General features: G+C 43.1%; 2 protein-coding genes across 2 annotated transcripts; both read left to right on the forward strand.

Moving 5' to 3' along the window:
- Positions 1 to 7,793: 7,793 nt before the first annotated feature.
- LOC136452939 (glucan endo-1,3-beta-glucosidase 13-like) lies at positions 7,794 to 11,141 on the forward strand. Its single transcript, XM_066453512.1, has 4 exons — positions 7,794 to 8,135; positions 8,516 to 9,790; positions 10,587 to 10,617; positions 10,703 to 11,141. Exons 1-4 carry the CDS (start codon positions 8,084 to 8,086, stop codon positions 10,836 to 10,838), a joined length of 1,494 nt encoding a protein of 497 aa, XP_066309609.1. The 5' UTR covers positions 7,794 to 8,083; the 3' UTR covers positions 10,839 to 11,141.
- A 1,055-nt stretch (positions 11,142 to 12,196) lies between these two features.
- LOC136452940 (profilin-A-like) lies at positions 12,197 to 13,314 on the forward strand. Its single transcript, XM_066453513.1, has 3 exons — positions 12,197 to 12,447; positions 12,598 to 12,735; positions 12,837 to 13,314. Exons 1-3 carry the CDS (start codon positions 12,325 to 12,327, stop codon positions 12,969 to 12,971), a joined length of 396 nt encoding a protein of 131 aa, XP_066309610.1. The 5' UTR covers positions 12,197 to 12,324; the 3' UTR covers positions 12,972 to 13,314.
- The last annotated feature ends 2,207 nt before the right edge of the window (positions 13,315 to 15,521 follow it).

Consider the following 15,521-nt stretch of genomic DNA (forward strand, 5'->3'; position numbering starts at 1 on the left):
ATCGGTGATGGTGTACCGGTGACTGCAATGATCAAAATGAGCAACCAGCTATGGATTAAGTACTATAGCATCGAGACAAAACAGAATCAGCCAAAACCAGGGACGGAGATGCACCGTATAGCTCTGGCCACGGTGAATCGAGCTCGGCGGAGGAATTGCCGGCCGCGAGGAAGAAGACGATGCAACTCGAGTTCCTGACCAAGACTAGCTGAATTGGTGGGTTGGCTGGATGCACAAAGATACGGCAAAGCTGGAGCATGCTTTGCCGAGATGGCAACGGCGCTAGGTCGATGGCAAAAGCTCGACGGAGCTGCGGCAGTGATGACTGGAAAAACAGAGAAGAAAGAAGAACGACGACGACGGCGTTTTGGTTCTTATAACGCGACTTAGAAGCTCAAGGAAGCCACGCAGGAGATGTCTCCACGCTAGCGTGAAGCCGAGGACATCCACGTGCGCGCCTAGAACGCCGAAGAAGGTCGCCGGCGGTGTAGCCTCGGCGGTGGACACTGTTCACAGTAATTACAAGTTTGCCATTCGCCAAAATTCTCAAATTACTCTCAAATTTTTATAACAACTCAAAAATCTCCAAAAATAAAAGTTGTTCAAAATCAAAAGTTCTACAACTTTGCTTTTATAACCATCTCCTAATTCGGTCTAGATTTTGAAATGAACTTTTGAATTTGAATAGGGAAATTTAACGAATTACGCCTTTTTGAATTACTCAAAATTTTTCTAAACAACTTGAAAAACTCCAAAAACAAACTTTGTATAACTTGCCAAGATCTACACTTTTGCTTTTGGGCCTAACCCCAAAATATGCTTAGATTTTGAAATGGATTTTCAGGGTAGGGTTTAAATGTCGAAAAGCGGGGTTTTCTCGAAAAATTCAAAACCCAGACAAACTTTGAACTTGAGTCAAACAATACAATTCAACACTCATTACACAAATGTAAACTTATTTTAATAAATGCACATCAAAGTTTTCACCAAATGCCAAATGCTTTGCAATGCATATGATGACATGTCAGATTTTAATATTTAGACATTCGAGGTGTTACAGTTAGTGAGTAATTAGAGTTTTGTTTTCTCTCTCTTCTATGATGCTTGAGCTATTTATGAAGCAAATTAGACCTAAGTTTTGAATATATTAGGATAAATTAGGTAGGGGAATAGGATCATACCCTTATTTGGTCAATGTTTCTTGATTTTTGTGAACAATTAGTTAGTTTTCTGGATATTTCATGTGCATAGGGTTTGTTTTTTTTATTAATTTTATTTTTGTAAATTTATGTTTGATGAAATTGGACTAGGGTTTGCATGAAAGATATTGGGTAAAATATTAAGTGTTGCTAATTGTTGTCTTTGATATTGTTTATTATAATAAACAAATATGTATTTTAATTATTTATGGATAAATAGGCCATTAATTAATTTTTCTCTACCATGGTATGTTTGTATGCTTCATGTAATTATATTTGATTTATATTCATATATATCTAAAGTATATACAATTATTCTTAAGTAACTATTAATTTGATTCATTTATATATATATCTGAATAAGTAGTCCTTTCATGTTTTTTGTTGTTGTTACAAAAGATGGAGTACATAAACTCTTGGTTGTATGGTTCGTTAAGGTTTAAGGTAGGTTTTCGTGAAGAGGTGGATAAATTTATTGAAGCCGCAGAGAAGCATGCAATGACATTGATAGAGAATAAGGATACAATTATTTGTCCCAATAAAGATTGCAAGAACCGTATGGTATGGACAGATGTGACTATCATCATATCACATTTGATTATACAAGGATTTGTTGAGGACTACACAGTATGGATTTATCATGGTGAAATGGTTATTGTTAACGAAAAATGTGGTATAAGAATCTTAGCCCCTAGAGGACACTTCATTAGGCAACGATGTAAAGCAAAGAAGAATTTCTGCCTTGGTAATGTGGTACCTGCCAGTGACCGACCGCTTGAGATGTATCTTCCTAAACCCTAAAGAAGTCAAACTCATGACATGGTGGGATGATGAGTGCAAGGTGGATGATAATAAGATTGCATACCCTGTTGATTGTAGTCAATGACAAAGGATCGATGAGAAGCACAAAGAATTTAGCGATGACCTAATGAATGTACGGTTTGGCTTGAGCATCGATAGAATGAATCTCTTCAATGAGAGGATGAGTGATCACAACACTTGACCAATGATCTTGACCATGTACAACATCCCAACGTAGTTGTGTTAGAAGAGAAAGTACCTTCTCCTCACTATTCTTATTTCTAGCCCTAAACAACCATGTATTGATATAGACGTGTTCCTCGAGCCTTTGATGCAAGAAATAGAGAGGCTATGGAGGTATAGGGAGCTGATGTATGATGTGTTCTAAAGGACTTCATATGTAGAGCAATAATATTTGTTACTACTAATGATTACCCCGCGCTGTTTGTTTTGTCTGGACAGATCAAAGAGAAGACGGGATGCTTAGTTTGCTTGGATGCTACTACATGGGTGTTTTCTAGATGCATCCAAGAAGATAGTTTACCTAAGGAACCGGCGCTTCTTAAAGATAAGTCACAAGTACCGCAGTAAATTGTTCTTTATATTTTATGACAACACCCTGGAGATTGAACCTATTACAACATCCACTCTATTACTACTAAAACAGTTGTAACACGCAGACACTTGAAACAACCACTTATTACTACTGCAACATGTTTGGACTACTATTAAAACACTTAAAACACGCACTAAACACTTTATGAAATGAAGAAATGACCAAAATAAAAGTTGAAGATCTTGATGAGTTATACAATTTTTATATTCACCACCTTTATAGTTGAAATCATTTAGTGGTTGAAAATCAGGTTCAAAGTTATCATTTTCTAAAATTTAAAATTTTAATTATCCAAAATTAGTGATAAAGATAGATGACTAGACTAAAATGATAGAGCATGATTTTAGTAAATTTTAGAAAAAAACTCATCACATTTAGAGTTAGTATGAGTGAGAAAAACTAGTTACAAGTTTCAGCCACAGATTAAAAAGAGAAATCATACTTGTTCATCATTGATCATAATGAACAGTTGTGATTTTTTCTTTTTAATCTCAGAGTAAAATTTGTAACTAGTTTTTCTCCCTCATACTTACTTCAAATGTGATGATTTTTTTCTAAAATTTTCTAAAATCATGCCCTATCAATTTACTGTGTTGATTTGGTCATTCTTTTCGTTTGACAAAGTTTGAGCAATTTAAATTTTCAAATTTAAAAAAATAACAAGTTCTAACAAGATTTTGAAACACCAAATGATTTCAGCTAAAAAAGTGATGAATACCAAAGATATATAACTTATCAAGATCTACAACTTTTATTTTGGTTATTTATTCATCTGACAAAGTGATAGTAAACATTATTCACAAATCAACATGTCTCTCATATAGTTCATAAAACTAAGAGTGATATGTGAATTTATAAACAATGTTTACTACACTTTATCAAATAAAGAAGTGACCAAAATAAAAGTTGTAGATAGTGATGAGGTCATCAACTTTTATGTTCACGACTTTTATAGTTGAAATCATTTAGGGTTTCAAAATCTTATTTGAAGTTAATATTTATTAAAATTCAAAATTTGAACTGTTCAAATTTGGTCAAATGAAAGTTGACCAAACTATAAGTTGTACATCTTGATGAGTTCTACAACTTTGATGTTTACAAAATTTTCATTTGAGGTCATTTAGTGGAGATGAAATTGTTTTAGTTGTTTTAAATTTCAAATTTTCAATTTTTAAAATATCCTTTTTGTAAAGAACAAAATATATAATTATATCTGTATATATATATCATGAAATTGTTTATATATATATTTATACATATATAGAATAATAAAAAAAGTATTATATAAATTTACATTGTTTCTTTATATATAAATTATAAAATTATTAATTAAAATAAATTGAAAAATATTTGTAGGGGCGGCTTACTCAGGAACCGCCTCTACAAATTGATTTGTACGGGCGGCTTATTCAGGAACCACCTCTACAAATGGCCTTCGTTATATAAGCAAGGGCTCATGGGAGGCCAAAATTATTCTAAGTCCTGGCCGCTTTCTTCTCCACGACGATGGCAGGCTGCCAAGTTTTTCTCCGCCACCGCCGCCTCCGTGCCCTACCTCTGCCATGCCCTACCTCCCCTGATCCACCTCCAACCCCTAGTTCATCTCCTACCTTTGCACTGCCATTCCCCTCGACGGCTATGGTTTCCGCCAGCGTTCCCCCTACCATAGCGGCTAGGTTTTTTGCTATCGGTGCTCGTGCTCCCTACCCCGGCGGCCCTAGTGCCTATGCGCTCTTCCTCCCGGTGGCCCCGGTACCGGTGCACCCCCAATGTCCTAGCTCCCTCTCCGGTGGCTCTGGTACCCGCCGTGCGCTCCGGTGTTCGCGCTCCCTCCGCTGATGGCCCCGATGCTAGTGCGCCCAGCGTCCCTGCTCCCACGCGCGAGCCCAAGCCCAAGCCCAAGACGGACTACTTCCCCGAGAAGAGAAACCTGGTGAGTTTGTTTTCTAGGATGGTCTGGCTCAGGTTAGGTTTTTGGTATCCCCGAGTAGTGTTTTGGTCCTGCTCTGATTAGCTTGCGGGCGGCTTCACTTTTAATTGTTGCTCTTGCGGCAAGATTTGTAGTGCTTTGATTGGTCGAAAAAACAGGGGATGATGGCTCCATTTTGCCGCTGGTGATGCTCAAATGTGGCATTCCATGGTTATGCAGGATTATACTTGGGTTTTACTATTGGATTCTCCTCATCTGAGTGTGAAATCGCAATGCAGTACTGTGGTGTTAGGAATTCGTTATTGATGAAAATTTTTCAAATCTATGTGCTTTGCTATGCAAGTACAGTTTGATAGGTCACCATTTTCTTCTATCCATTGGTTGCGGTTGATATATAAGGCTTGAGAACCATGTATGATTACCACTAAAAATTAGAACATCATGGCTTTAGAAGCATTTTCTCGCTTGTTGGCTCACCCTGGTTTATTTTTGGAAGTTACCATAACGATTTAGATTGTGTTTGACTACCCTGTATGATGACGTTGGTATTTACTTTAGGTGCATTCTGACTAATGATTTGTTGTTATGTGCGGTAAGTGTAACTTACTTTAGTACTCCATTACATGGCTGTCAAAAGCATTACTTAATATTTTTATATGCAAAACACACAGTGCCACAAGTAGAAACCTGTGAGTGTACATTGTGGATACTTTGTATGTTCTATGATAAGTAACACCGGTGCCTATAGGAGACATCCCTTAAGGGTAAGTTTGAACATCTTCACCCGTAGTATAAAAACTTCGCACATGATATGAAATACTAAATCAAAACTTGTTCTCTTAAAGTGGAAAGAAGAGAAAGACATGAAAAGAGACCCATACAAGGATGACTAACTCTTAGAGCTCGTCGGCGACCTTTGCAACTTTATATTGGACCAGATTGTACACGTTAGAGGAACCTACCATGACCGAGATTCTGACTTAGGTAGAAATCATCAGTACCAACATCTTCGTGAGATTGAAAGGCTAGCTCTAGGCCATTGATAACAATATGTATGTAATTTGATATTGGTCTTACTTTATGGGACGGTTTGGACTTGTGAAACGAATTAGACTTGTGAATTATATCTATTTAATGATGGATTATATATATTCTTGTGAATTGAACTTGTAAAAGTAGTTTATATAATGCTCTTTGTGCTTGTGGTCAGATTTGAATTATATATATTCCCTCCATATCGTAATTAGAAGTCGTTTTAGACAGCATTGCGCATATCAAGGAGTGATTAATTAGGGGAAGTTTTCCTTCTTTGCCCTTATTAAATAGGCCTACGGGTGTCACCTGTACAGCATTACTTTGTAGTTCGAGTGGTAAGCTTTCCGCCACCCAAGTCTAGAGGTGCAGCGTTCGAACCCTCAGCCGTGCTATTTTTTTACCTATACGTGAGGAATTTGCATGGCACTGTGCACGCTCGTTGGCTCGCTGCATGCACTCGCTACCGCGCTATTTTTCCATCGTCATCTTCATGGAGTCTGGCGCCAACGCCGACGTCGAGTCCGCCGAGGATGCATCCATGGAGTCCGGCGCGGGCTTCATCTTCTACTGCAGCAAGGGCTAGCGGTGTGCAGCGGCGGCTAGGGCTACCGGGCAGCGGTGTGCGGCGAGGGCGAGTGAAGCCTGTACTCCATCGGCTTTACGAAGGGAGCGGAGGGGACGACAACATCGTGAAGCGGTGCGACTTTACTGCTCCTCGTGAAGCGGCGCGACGGAACCAAACAGACGACGCAGGGGCATTCACATCCAAAACAAGGTTAAGAGATCTAAAACGTCTTCATTTGTGCAAATGGCACCACACGCTAAAACGACATCCTTTACTGATACGGAGGGAGTATATATGTTCTGGTCGAATTTGAATTGTAAATTTTAAAAAAATTTGACGAAAAAATATACTGTAGGGGTGGTTTTAGACTGAACCGCCTCTACAAACAGGTATTATAGGGACGACTGGTACTACAGCCGTCCCTACAAATCACTTTGTAGGGACTGCTAATAACACCAGCTGTCTCTACAAATCGATTTGTAATAACGATCTGAGAACCGCTTCCTATAAATACATGATTTATAAAGACGATATGATAGAGACGGCTGACCATACTGCCTCTACATAGCCTCGTCAGCTGCCCCTACACATCCTAGTGAAATACTTGTGCTAAAGATAAACTTTTTACTTTAATTTCTATTGAAAAGGAAGAAGTGAAATTATTCACTCTGTTCGTTGGTTGGTTTCAGTCAGCCCAAACTAGCCAGCCGACAGTATTTTTCTCTCACAACAAATCAGCACCAACCAGTCCTAACCAATCCAGAAACAGTCTGGGTGGGAAAAATAAAACAGCTGCGTCTGCGTCGCTGCGTGCGCCATTTAAATTCTTTGGCGCGGAGTTCCATCACCTGCGTTCTCGAAAGGAAGAGAAACGGCAAAGGCGCCAGCTTTACTGATGCAAGGGCCCCGCAGCGTGGTGCGCTTGCCGATGCGACCTGTCGCTGTCATTGCCTCGGTGACCGGTCTGGTGTGCAGTGTGCTCCCCGTTCCGCCGTGCTGGACAGACTATCCACGTACTCCTAGACAACGCAGGTGTACTGTATGCTCCTGTTCACTTGTCTTCGATAGTCTAATGCCATATATATTTATACTTTATGATGAAGACAAAGATTTTAACTATTTTTTCGCCATATGCTTTTCACAAAAAACGCTGCTTCGTTCTCAACTCTTGTCGTTTCACTTCTGTTAAAGAATCGTATAATGCACACTCGCAGTATGCAAACATCTCTGAGGCTTGCATCTTGATTCTTGTACGGAGTACTCGTATTTTTGGACATCTGCAGCTTAAACTACAATCGGTCAAAAAAAAAACCAAACTGTATGCTTTGCATTTTTTATTCTTTATAAGCAATATAAATATAGTACGACCTCTCATCGTACAAAGACATTTTTATAGGGCCCCAACTGACATGCGGGTCCCCTTGTGTTCGTGTGCTGGCTAGTTTGATCAGAGAGAAAAACACTGTTCTTAACTGAGCGAACAGGCTTGTGGTCCATGCGTGAACCTCCCTACCAGCAGACATTCCGTTTTCTACTCGTCGGCCTTCCGTTTCTCTTCTGTTGCGTTCCGGACTTGAGCCGGCCTTGTTTAAACGCCCTCAGCTGCATTTCATAGCCCCCGCCTGGCGTCCGCACCCGCAACAGCCGTCACGCACTTCACTCCAGCAGCCCCTCCTGCTCTGCCTGCGTCGCAGCCAGTGGCTCAGCGGCTGCGCTCGTCATCCGTGCTCCCGTGCCCCGCCTGTCTCGTCTTGTCCTCGCTCTCTCTCACTCCTCCCCTCTCCGGCTCTCTTTCTCTTTCTCCACCTCTGACGTCTGACCTCTCCTCCCCAACGGTGAGTCCCCGGCCGTGCAGCCCATCCACGCATTACCGCTGCGAGTGCGGACGCCGAGGGCTAGAAGTGGCGCCGGTGCCAGGGCTCGGCGCTTGGTCGGCAATGGCGGGGCGGTTTATGCTGGCGCTCCCTATCCTCTTCTTATTGCTCGTCGGTGAGTTGCAAGTAGCCTGTCTTTCTTCAATGTTACGACCCTTCAGCTTCAGTTGCGCACTTGTTAGTGTTGTTGGCAATGCGTGGACGGCGAGATGCCTTGCTTGCTCGAGGAAAAGGACACGATTCGATTCTTCTTGCTCTTTGGTCTTGATGTTCTGCTGCGTGTTCTTGAGCATTTTTAGGGGGATGTTCCATTTCATTGCTTCCTCCCTTTTTTGAATCTACATCCCTGCACCATATTCTTTTCTTTCCATAGAAAACCCAGAACCGAAGATTTATCGCTGTATTTACAAAAAAAAAAAGAACTTTTAAAGCCCAATCACTGCATTTTCTCTGTTCGCGTTGGTGGTAATCAAAACATTACATACGCAATCGCAGGGCAATGCCACGGCGGCAAGATTGGCGTCTGCTACGGCCGCAACGCCGACGACCTGCCGGCGCCGGACAAGGTGGCGCAGCTAATCCAGCAACAGTCTATCAAGTACGTGCGCATCTACGACAGCAACATCGACGTCATCAAGGCCTTTGCCAACACCGGCGTCGAGCTCATGGTCGGCGTCCCCAACTCCGACCTCCTCGCCTTCGCGCAGTACCAGTCCAACGTTGACACGTGGCTCAAGAACAGCATCCTCCCCTACTACCCGGCCACCATGATCACCTACATCGCCGTCGGCGCCGAGCTCACCGAGAGCCCCACCAACGTCTCCGCCCTCGTCGTGCCAGCCATGCGCAATGTGCACACCGCACTCAAGAAGGCCGGCCTGCACAAGAAGATAACCATCTCCAGCACGCACTCGCTCGGGATACTGTCTCGGTCGTTCCCGCCATCTGCTGGGGCGTTCAACAGCAGCTACGCCTACTTCTTGAAGCCTATGCTCGAGTTCCTTGTGGAGAATCAGGCGCCATTCATGGTGGATTTATACCCCTACTATGCGTACCAGAACTCACCAAGCAATGTGTCCCTCAACTACGCCCTGTTCTCGCCGCAGTCTCAGGATGTGATTGACCCAAACACTGGACTGGTTTACACCAACATGTTCGATGCCCAGGTTGATTCCATCTTCTTTGCGCTCATGGCTCTGAACTTCAAGACTCTGAAGATCATGATCACTGAGTCAGGGTGGCCAAACAAAGGGGCAGCCAAGGAGACTGGAGCCACTCCAGACAATGCTCAGACTTACAATACCAATTTGATACGTCATGTTGTTAATGACAGTGGCACACCGGCGAAACCAGGGGAAGAAATTGATGTCTACATATTTTCATTGTTCAATGAGAATAGGAAACCTGGCATCGAGTCGGAGAGGAACTGGGGACTGTTCTTTCCTGATAAGAGCTCTATCTATAGCCTTGATTGGACGGGCCGAGGCAATGTGGATGTTATGACTGGAGCAAACATTACAAGTGCAAATGGTACCTGGTGTATTGCTTCAACTAATGCATCAGAAACAGATCTGCAGAATGCCCTCAACTGGGCATGTGGTCCAGGCAACGTAGATTGCTCTGCCATTCAACCAAGCCAACCTTGCTACCAGCCGGACACTTTAGCTTCCCATGCTTCGTATGCATTCAATAGCTACTACCAGCAAAATGGAGCCAACGTTGTGGCCTGTGACTTTGGTGGTGCGGGAATACGAACGACGAAAGATCCAAGTAAGAATCCCATCCTTGTTACTGTTATGATGGTCATGATGCTATGCTTGGTTTCATTTGATAACATCCATGTGCATATAATTAGGGTATGGAGTTTGTCTTTAGCTGATGTTGCAGTTATATACATAAGCTGCTCATATGGTATGATGGTTGTAGCATTTACTAGTACTCCCTCTGTTCCAAATCGTAAGACGTTTTGGCTTTTCTTAATACATTACTAGAAAGCTTTGTATCTAGAAAACCAAAATATTTTACAATTTGGAATGGAGGGAGTACCTAATTTCATATTGATGAGGTGCTATTAGGCTATATTTGTATATGTCTATGAGAGAACAGTAGCTTACTTGCAATTGTGAGTTTGCTTTCTCAGCTTGTGATTTCTGTTTTTCCCCATTGCATCTTGCATAGATCATTGTGGTTCTGAATACTGGCATAAGCAGTGTCTGTTCCCCTCGTATTCATATGTTATCATATTTGATGGCATTCCTGTAACTCTTCAAGTGTTGAAAAGACATGTGGGTTACTGATGATGCTATAATTTTCTCATTTTCTTAACTTATTATAGTTTACTTGACACTTAGTCTTGGATTGATCAACTTCTTCTCTTATCATGCATATGAAACAATGAAAATTTTGATGATAGAATGTTGCAACGATTATTTCAGTGTAGCTTATTGATTGGCATGAGAATAGATTATTGTGTGTTCCTTCAATAAGCTCTATTAATAATGCATGTTCCTTTTGCTTACCAATTTATTTAATAAGCTTCTTTGCTTTATTTATTTCTGGCTTGCAGGTTACGACACTTGTGTCTATTTGGCTGCCGGGTATGAAATACTCTCTCACTCCTTTGTATTTTAAGAAACAGTTCCAGTGACACTCCACTAACATTTTTTTTCTTCTAACTTGAAGCAATAAGATGAGCACGATGAATTCAACATCTCTTCCAGCTCGGAGCAACTCCGGTCCAGGTCCAGTTCCATGCGCCAAATGCTTGGCCACTTTGCTCCCCATGCTGGCCCCTGTGATGGCTGCAGTTATGCTGTGATCTATGGAAACGCTCCAGCTAGCCTCTTCAGATGTGAGATGAAAGGTGAATTGCAAATTGCATAATGCTGGTAGCCAGTGATGTTCTGTTTTGCCATGAGCAGTAGACTAGTAGTAGTAGTATTCTAGTAGAGAGGCATATTATGCTGTAGGTATTCTTTGGTCAGTTAAGATGTACATCGTCGCGCAGACAATATACATCGGCCCGTTCGGTTGGCTGAAACTTGGCTGAAAAACACTGTTCTGGCTGGTTTGTTGTGAGAGAAAAACACTGTTTGGCTGGTTTGATGAACAGTAAATTGAGAGGGCGGTCAGCCGGCTGGCTGGTCTGATAAGATCAGCTGGCATTAAGAACTTGATATCCTCTTCTGCTGTCTTTCGGTTCTCTTCTCATCCTCGCTGCATTTTGCATTATCTCGTGTTGCATCGTTTTTTTTCTGAACTACAATGGTAGGTAGCATGTGAGAATATATTGCTGCTAGCAAGTTCTTTTTCCGAGCATGGACCATCAATGGATTATTGGATGCGTGGATGAAAATGTTAAGGTGGGGAGTACTTTGCCAAATCCCTGTGGAGCAGCTGGACCATCATTGGATTGCAGAAAAGCTCCGGAGTCAGTTGTCAAGAGAGGTCCTGGAGTTCATTATTATGCTCTATGCGTGTTCTGAATTCTGATGCATCCTTTTAAGCTGTATAGATGCTTTCATGCTTCTTTGTTGTCAATGATTTTTTTTTGTTAAAATTGGCTAGATGTAGTAGAGATGTGCACGGTAAGTTCACGAGCAGCGATGTCTCAGTGATACAAGCTTGAAGGAGTACTGAAAGGGGGGAAAACCGCCTGATTTTTAATTAGGCTCATGATAATTGTTGAATGTTGACACGGCGGTAGTTTCTAAGAAAAAAGAAGAAGCTCATTTCCCCCACTCTTCCAGAATGCATCAGAAATCAGGTAGGGAGAAAACATGCAAGGAGGGATTAAGATTAACAAGAAGATAAACCTGGGATATCGAAAATTTTGGTCTCAGGATGCCCAGCCCAGCCCAGCAGGAGCAGCAGCTTGGCGGGTGCTTTCGGCCAGGGTGGGGGGCATCGTGCAGAGGGGCTGGAAAGTGAGATTCTGATGGCCCGCCAGCCACTCGGGCAGTACGAGTTGAGCTGCAGGGGCCCCGGCGTCCAGCGGTATCTCGCACGTCGTCCATCCCTCTGGCGCTGGCGGTGGCGCACCAAAGGAGGGGGCGAGGTTGAAGGGCGAGCTAGCGATGGAACGGGTGGTTGGGCGCGGACGCCAGCCAAGTGGTGGCGATGCAGTCCTCCGCCACGCCGCGGTCCCCCGCGCCTCTATTTATACCGCGGCCGTCCCCCGGCACACCTGCGTACGTGAGCGCTCGCTCCTCCCACCAGAGACATCGATCGAGCTTCCACCGCCGGGCGTCATCCTCCTCCTCCTTGCAGGTCGCGGCTGAGCAGCAACAACAAGGCCGGACAGGATGTCGTGGCAGACGTACGTCGACGAGCACCTCATGTGCGAGATCGAGGGCCACCACCTCACCTCCGCCGCCATCATCGGCCACGACGGCACCGTCTGGGCCCAGAGCACCGCATTCCCGCAGGTGAGCGCGCCTCTGCTCGTTCGTTCGTTCCTTATTCGTTCTCGCTCTTGCGTCGGCGCACCGCCGATCGGATCGGTCGCGTACGGTACGGCTGACACGCGGTTTCGTTCTGCGCGCGCATGATGATGATGGCTCGCCGCCGTGATGCAGTTCAAGCCTGAGGAGATGGCCAACATCATGAAGGACTTCGACGAGCCCGGGTTCCTGGCCCCGACCGGCCTCTTCCTCGGCCCCACCAAGTACATGGTCATCCAAGGCGAGCCCGGCGCCGTCATCCGCGGGAAGAAGGTACCCATCCGTCCGTCGCCGGATACACCGCCCTCTCGATTATATCTCCGCCGATCGATCTCGCTCCTGATCACAGGTATCCCCTTTTCTTTGGTTTCCAGGGATCTGGAGGCATAACCGTGAAGAAGACCGGGCAGGCGCTGGTGATCGGCATCTACGACGAGCCCATGACCCCCGGGCAGTGCAACATGGTGGTCGAGAGGCTCGGCGACTACCTCCTAGAGCAAGGCCTGTAAATGGATTGCTTCAACCTCCCGCCTGCCTGTCCACGGTTCGAGCATCCAGCAGCAACGATACGACCGCCAGCATTTAGCAGTCTCTATACGCAAGCATTTTTTTTTAGTCCCCACGCCCTGGGATTGTGCGTGGCACCGTTAATTACCTCCGATCCTCCGTCCGGCATTTCTCCATTCTCCCCGGCCCGCCCGTCGCCGATCACCAGAGCATCTTTTTTTTTTCTTGTTTATAATTTGTTGGTGTCGTTTTGGCAAATAATTTTGTGATTTCACCCCCAAAATTTGGTTGTCGTATGATTTGTAAACCCGGAATAATAATATGTATATGTGATTGAACTGCTCCTACGGGTATGTATTTCGTGCAATCTCTTCCAGTTTTTCAAAGCATATGCAAAATATATGAAATAATGATCAGTTTTGCGTTTTTTGGGATATTTCTAAACATAACTTCACCTTTCTTGTGTTTTGATTCGACTTTGTGATTTTTGATCAATATACATAGGAAAAAGTCCGCATTACCTCCTTTAATTTTCGCGAAAGTCTGCCTTTTTCTCCCTAAACTCCAAAACCACGCAAAACACCCCCCTCAACTTTCAAAACCGTTCATCTTACCTCTCTAGTCCGGTTATAAGTGGTTTTGAAGACAGTTTTATCTTTATCTTTTTTATTTATTTTGGCTGAATCTTTGAAAAATCATAGTAAATCACAGACAAATCATTAAATGGAAAATATAATTTTATTGGATTCCACATGAGTAGATCTACACAATAAATATATAATATGGTATGCTTTGGTACAAAGTTTATGCTGTAGCTTTAGATCTATGCTTTTCCTTAATTAAATGGAATAATTCATAGCTGCAATTTGTATGGTCCAATTGTGGTGAAACTTTTATAGTGGGCTAATTATTGTATGCTTAAACTGTAGTAAAAATTTCATACTCATTGGATCATATATAACTTAGTTATAGATTTTATTTAGATTTATGCTTATTAAATATAAATAAATCCATAACTAAGCTATACATGATCCAATGAGTATGAAATTTTAACTACAGTTCAATCATACAATAAGTAGCCCACCATAAAACTTTTATCACAATTGTACCATAGAAACTGTAGCTATGAATTATTCTAATTAATTACAAAAAAACATAAATCTAAAGCCACAGCAAAAAGCTTTGTACTAAAGCATACCATATTATATGTTCACTATGTAGATCTACTCATGTGAAGTCTAACAAAATTAAATTTTCTATTTTATGATTTACTATATTTTTTCAAAGATTCAGTCGAAATAAATAAATAAGAAAAAGAGAAAACCGCCTTCAAAACTGCTTATAATAGGGTCAGGGAGGTAAGATGAACGGTTTTAAAAGTTAAGGGATGTGTTTTGCGCGGTTTTAGAGTTCAGGGAGGAAAAACTGATATTTGTGAAAATTGAGGAAGGTAATGTGGACTTTTTCCATATATATATTATCGGATTGGTTCGACAATTTAGGCTCAAAACAGGTGCAGTTACTGGATTCAAAAGCCTGAAACCGGACATGTCCGTCCTGGGTCCAATAACAATGTTTGCTCTCCAACGTATTCCAGGCCGCTCCGGCCCACTAGCCCAGAAAACGCCAGCTCGCTAGGCCAATTGGCAAAACCCGTGGAAACATAGGCCGTCCAACGAGAGCATATTTGTTAGCTTTGTCCAACTGTTTTTAAAATCTCGGTCCTAAAAAATAGAAGACAATTTTGTACGAGGAATCTCAAACTATTTTTAAATCACCCTACCACTTTTATAATTGGTTTTTGTCTGTACATTTGCATTGGAAATTTTGTCCCTACTCGATCTTATTCTTCTCCATGCACTTCTCTAGATTGGTTGATTGATACGTGCCCATATATTTTCACGCGATTGGATCGATTTTATCAAGTACAGAGGATTCAAAGTTGAGATAACAAGTTGTTGGAGAGTGCTTTTTTAATCTTGCCAAAAAATCAAGATTGGGAGTGAGTTTTGGAAACTCTTAGAGATCGGGAACGAGAATCATGGAGCCGAACCCCGATTGTAGAGCGTCTCCAAGCTAAGTCACTCAGTAAACGAATGATCACAAGGGGAGTCGGATGGATGCGCAACATAAGAATGAACAGACATATTTGTGAGTTGGGTGGCAGATTTACTAAGCGCCTATATTTGAAAGTTGTTTTACAGAACTTGTCGGGTTCATAAACCCGGGGTCCCTCGGGGACCGGCTTCCACGCCAGGGCTCGGCCCAGGAGGACGGCCTTTTCTTCTTCTGGACCGCCCCAAGAGTCTAAACTCAACAGACCGGAGCACTCGCTTCAGGCCCTGGCCGCCTTCGGCCCATCTTTCTGACCGGAGCACTAGCTCAGCCTCAGGCCAACTCCGAACGGCTTCTCCGATCGGAGCGCTAGCGTCAGGCCCCGGCTGCCTTCGCACGGCCTCCACTCGGAAAGCCTGACCCGAGGACCGCCTCCGACTCCGACCCCGACCCCGTGTCTCCGACCGGGGTTCATAGAAAACCCTGCTCATCGCTAT

This window comes from Miscanthus floridulus, chromosome 5 (genome assembly GCF_019320115.1).
Source record: "Miscanthus floridulus cultivar M001 chromosome 5, ASM1932011v1, whole genome shotgun sequence".
Taxonomy (NCBI): Eukaryota; Viridiplantae; Streptophyta; class Magnoliopsida; order Poales; family Poaceae; genus Miscanthus; species Miscanthus floridulus.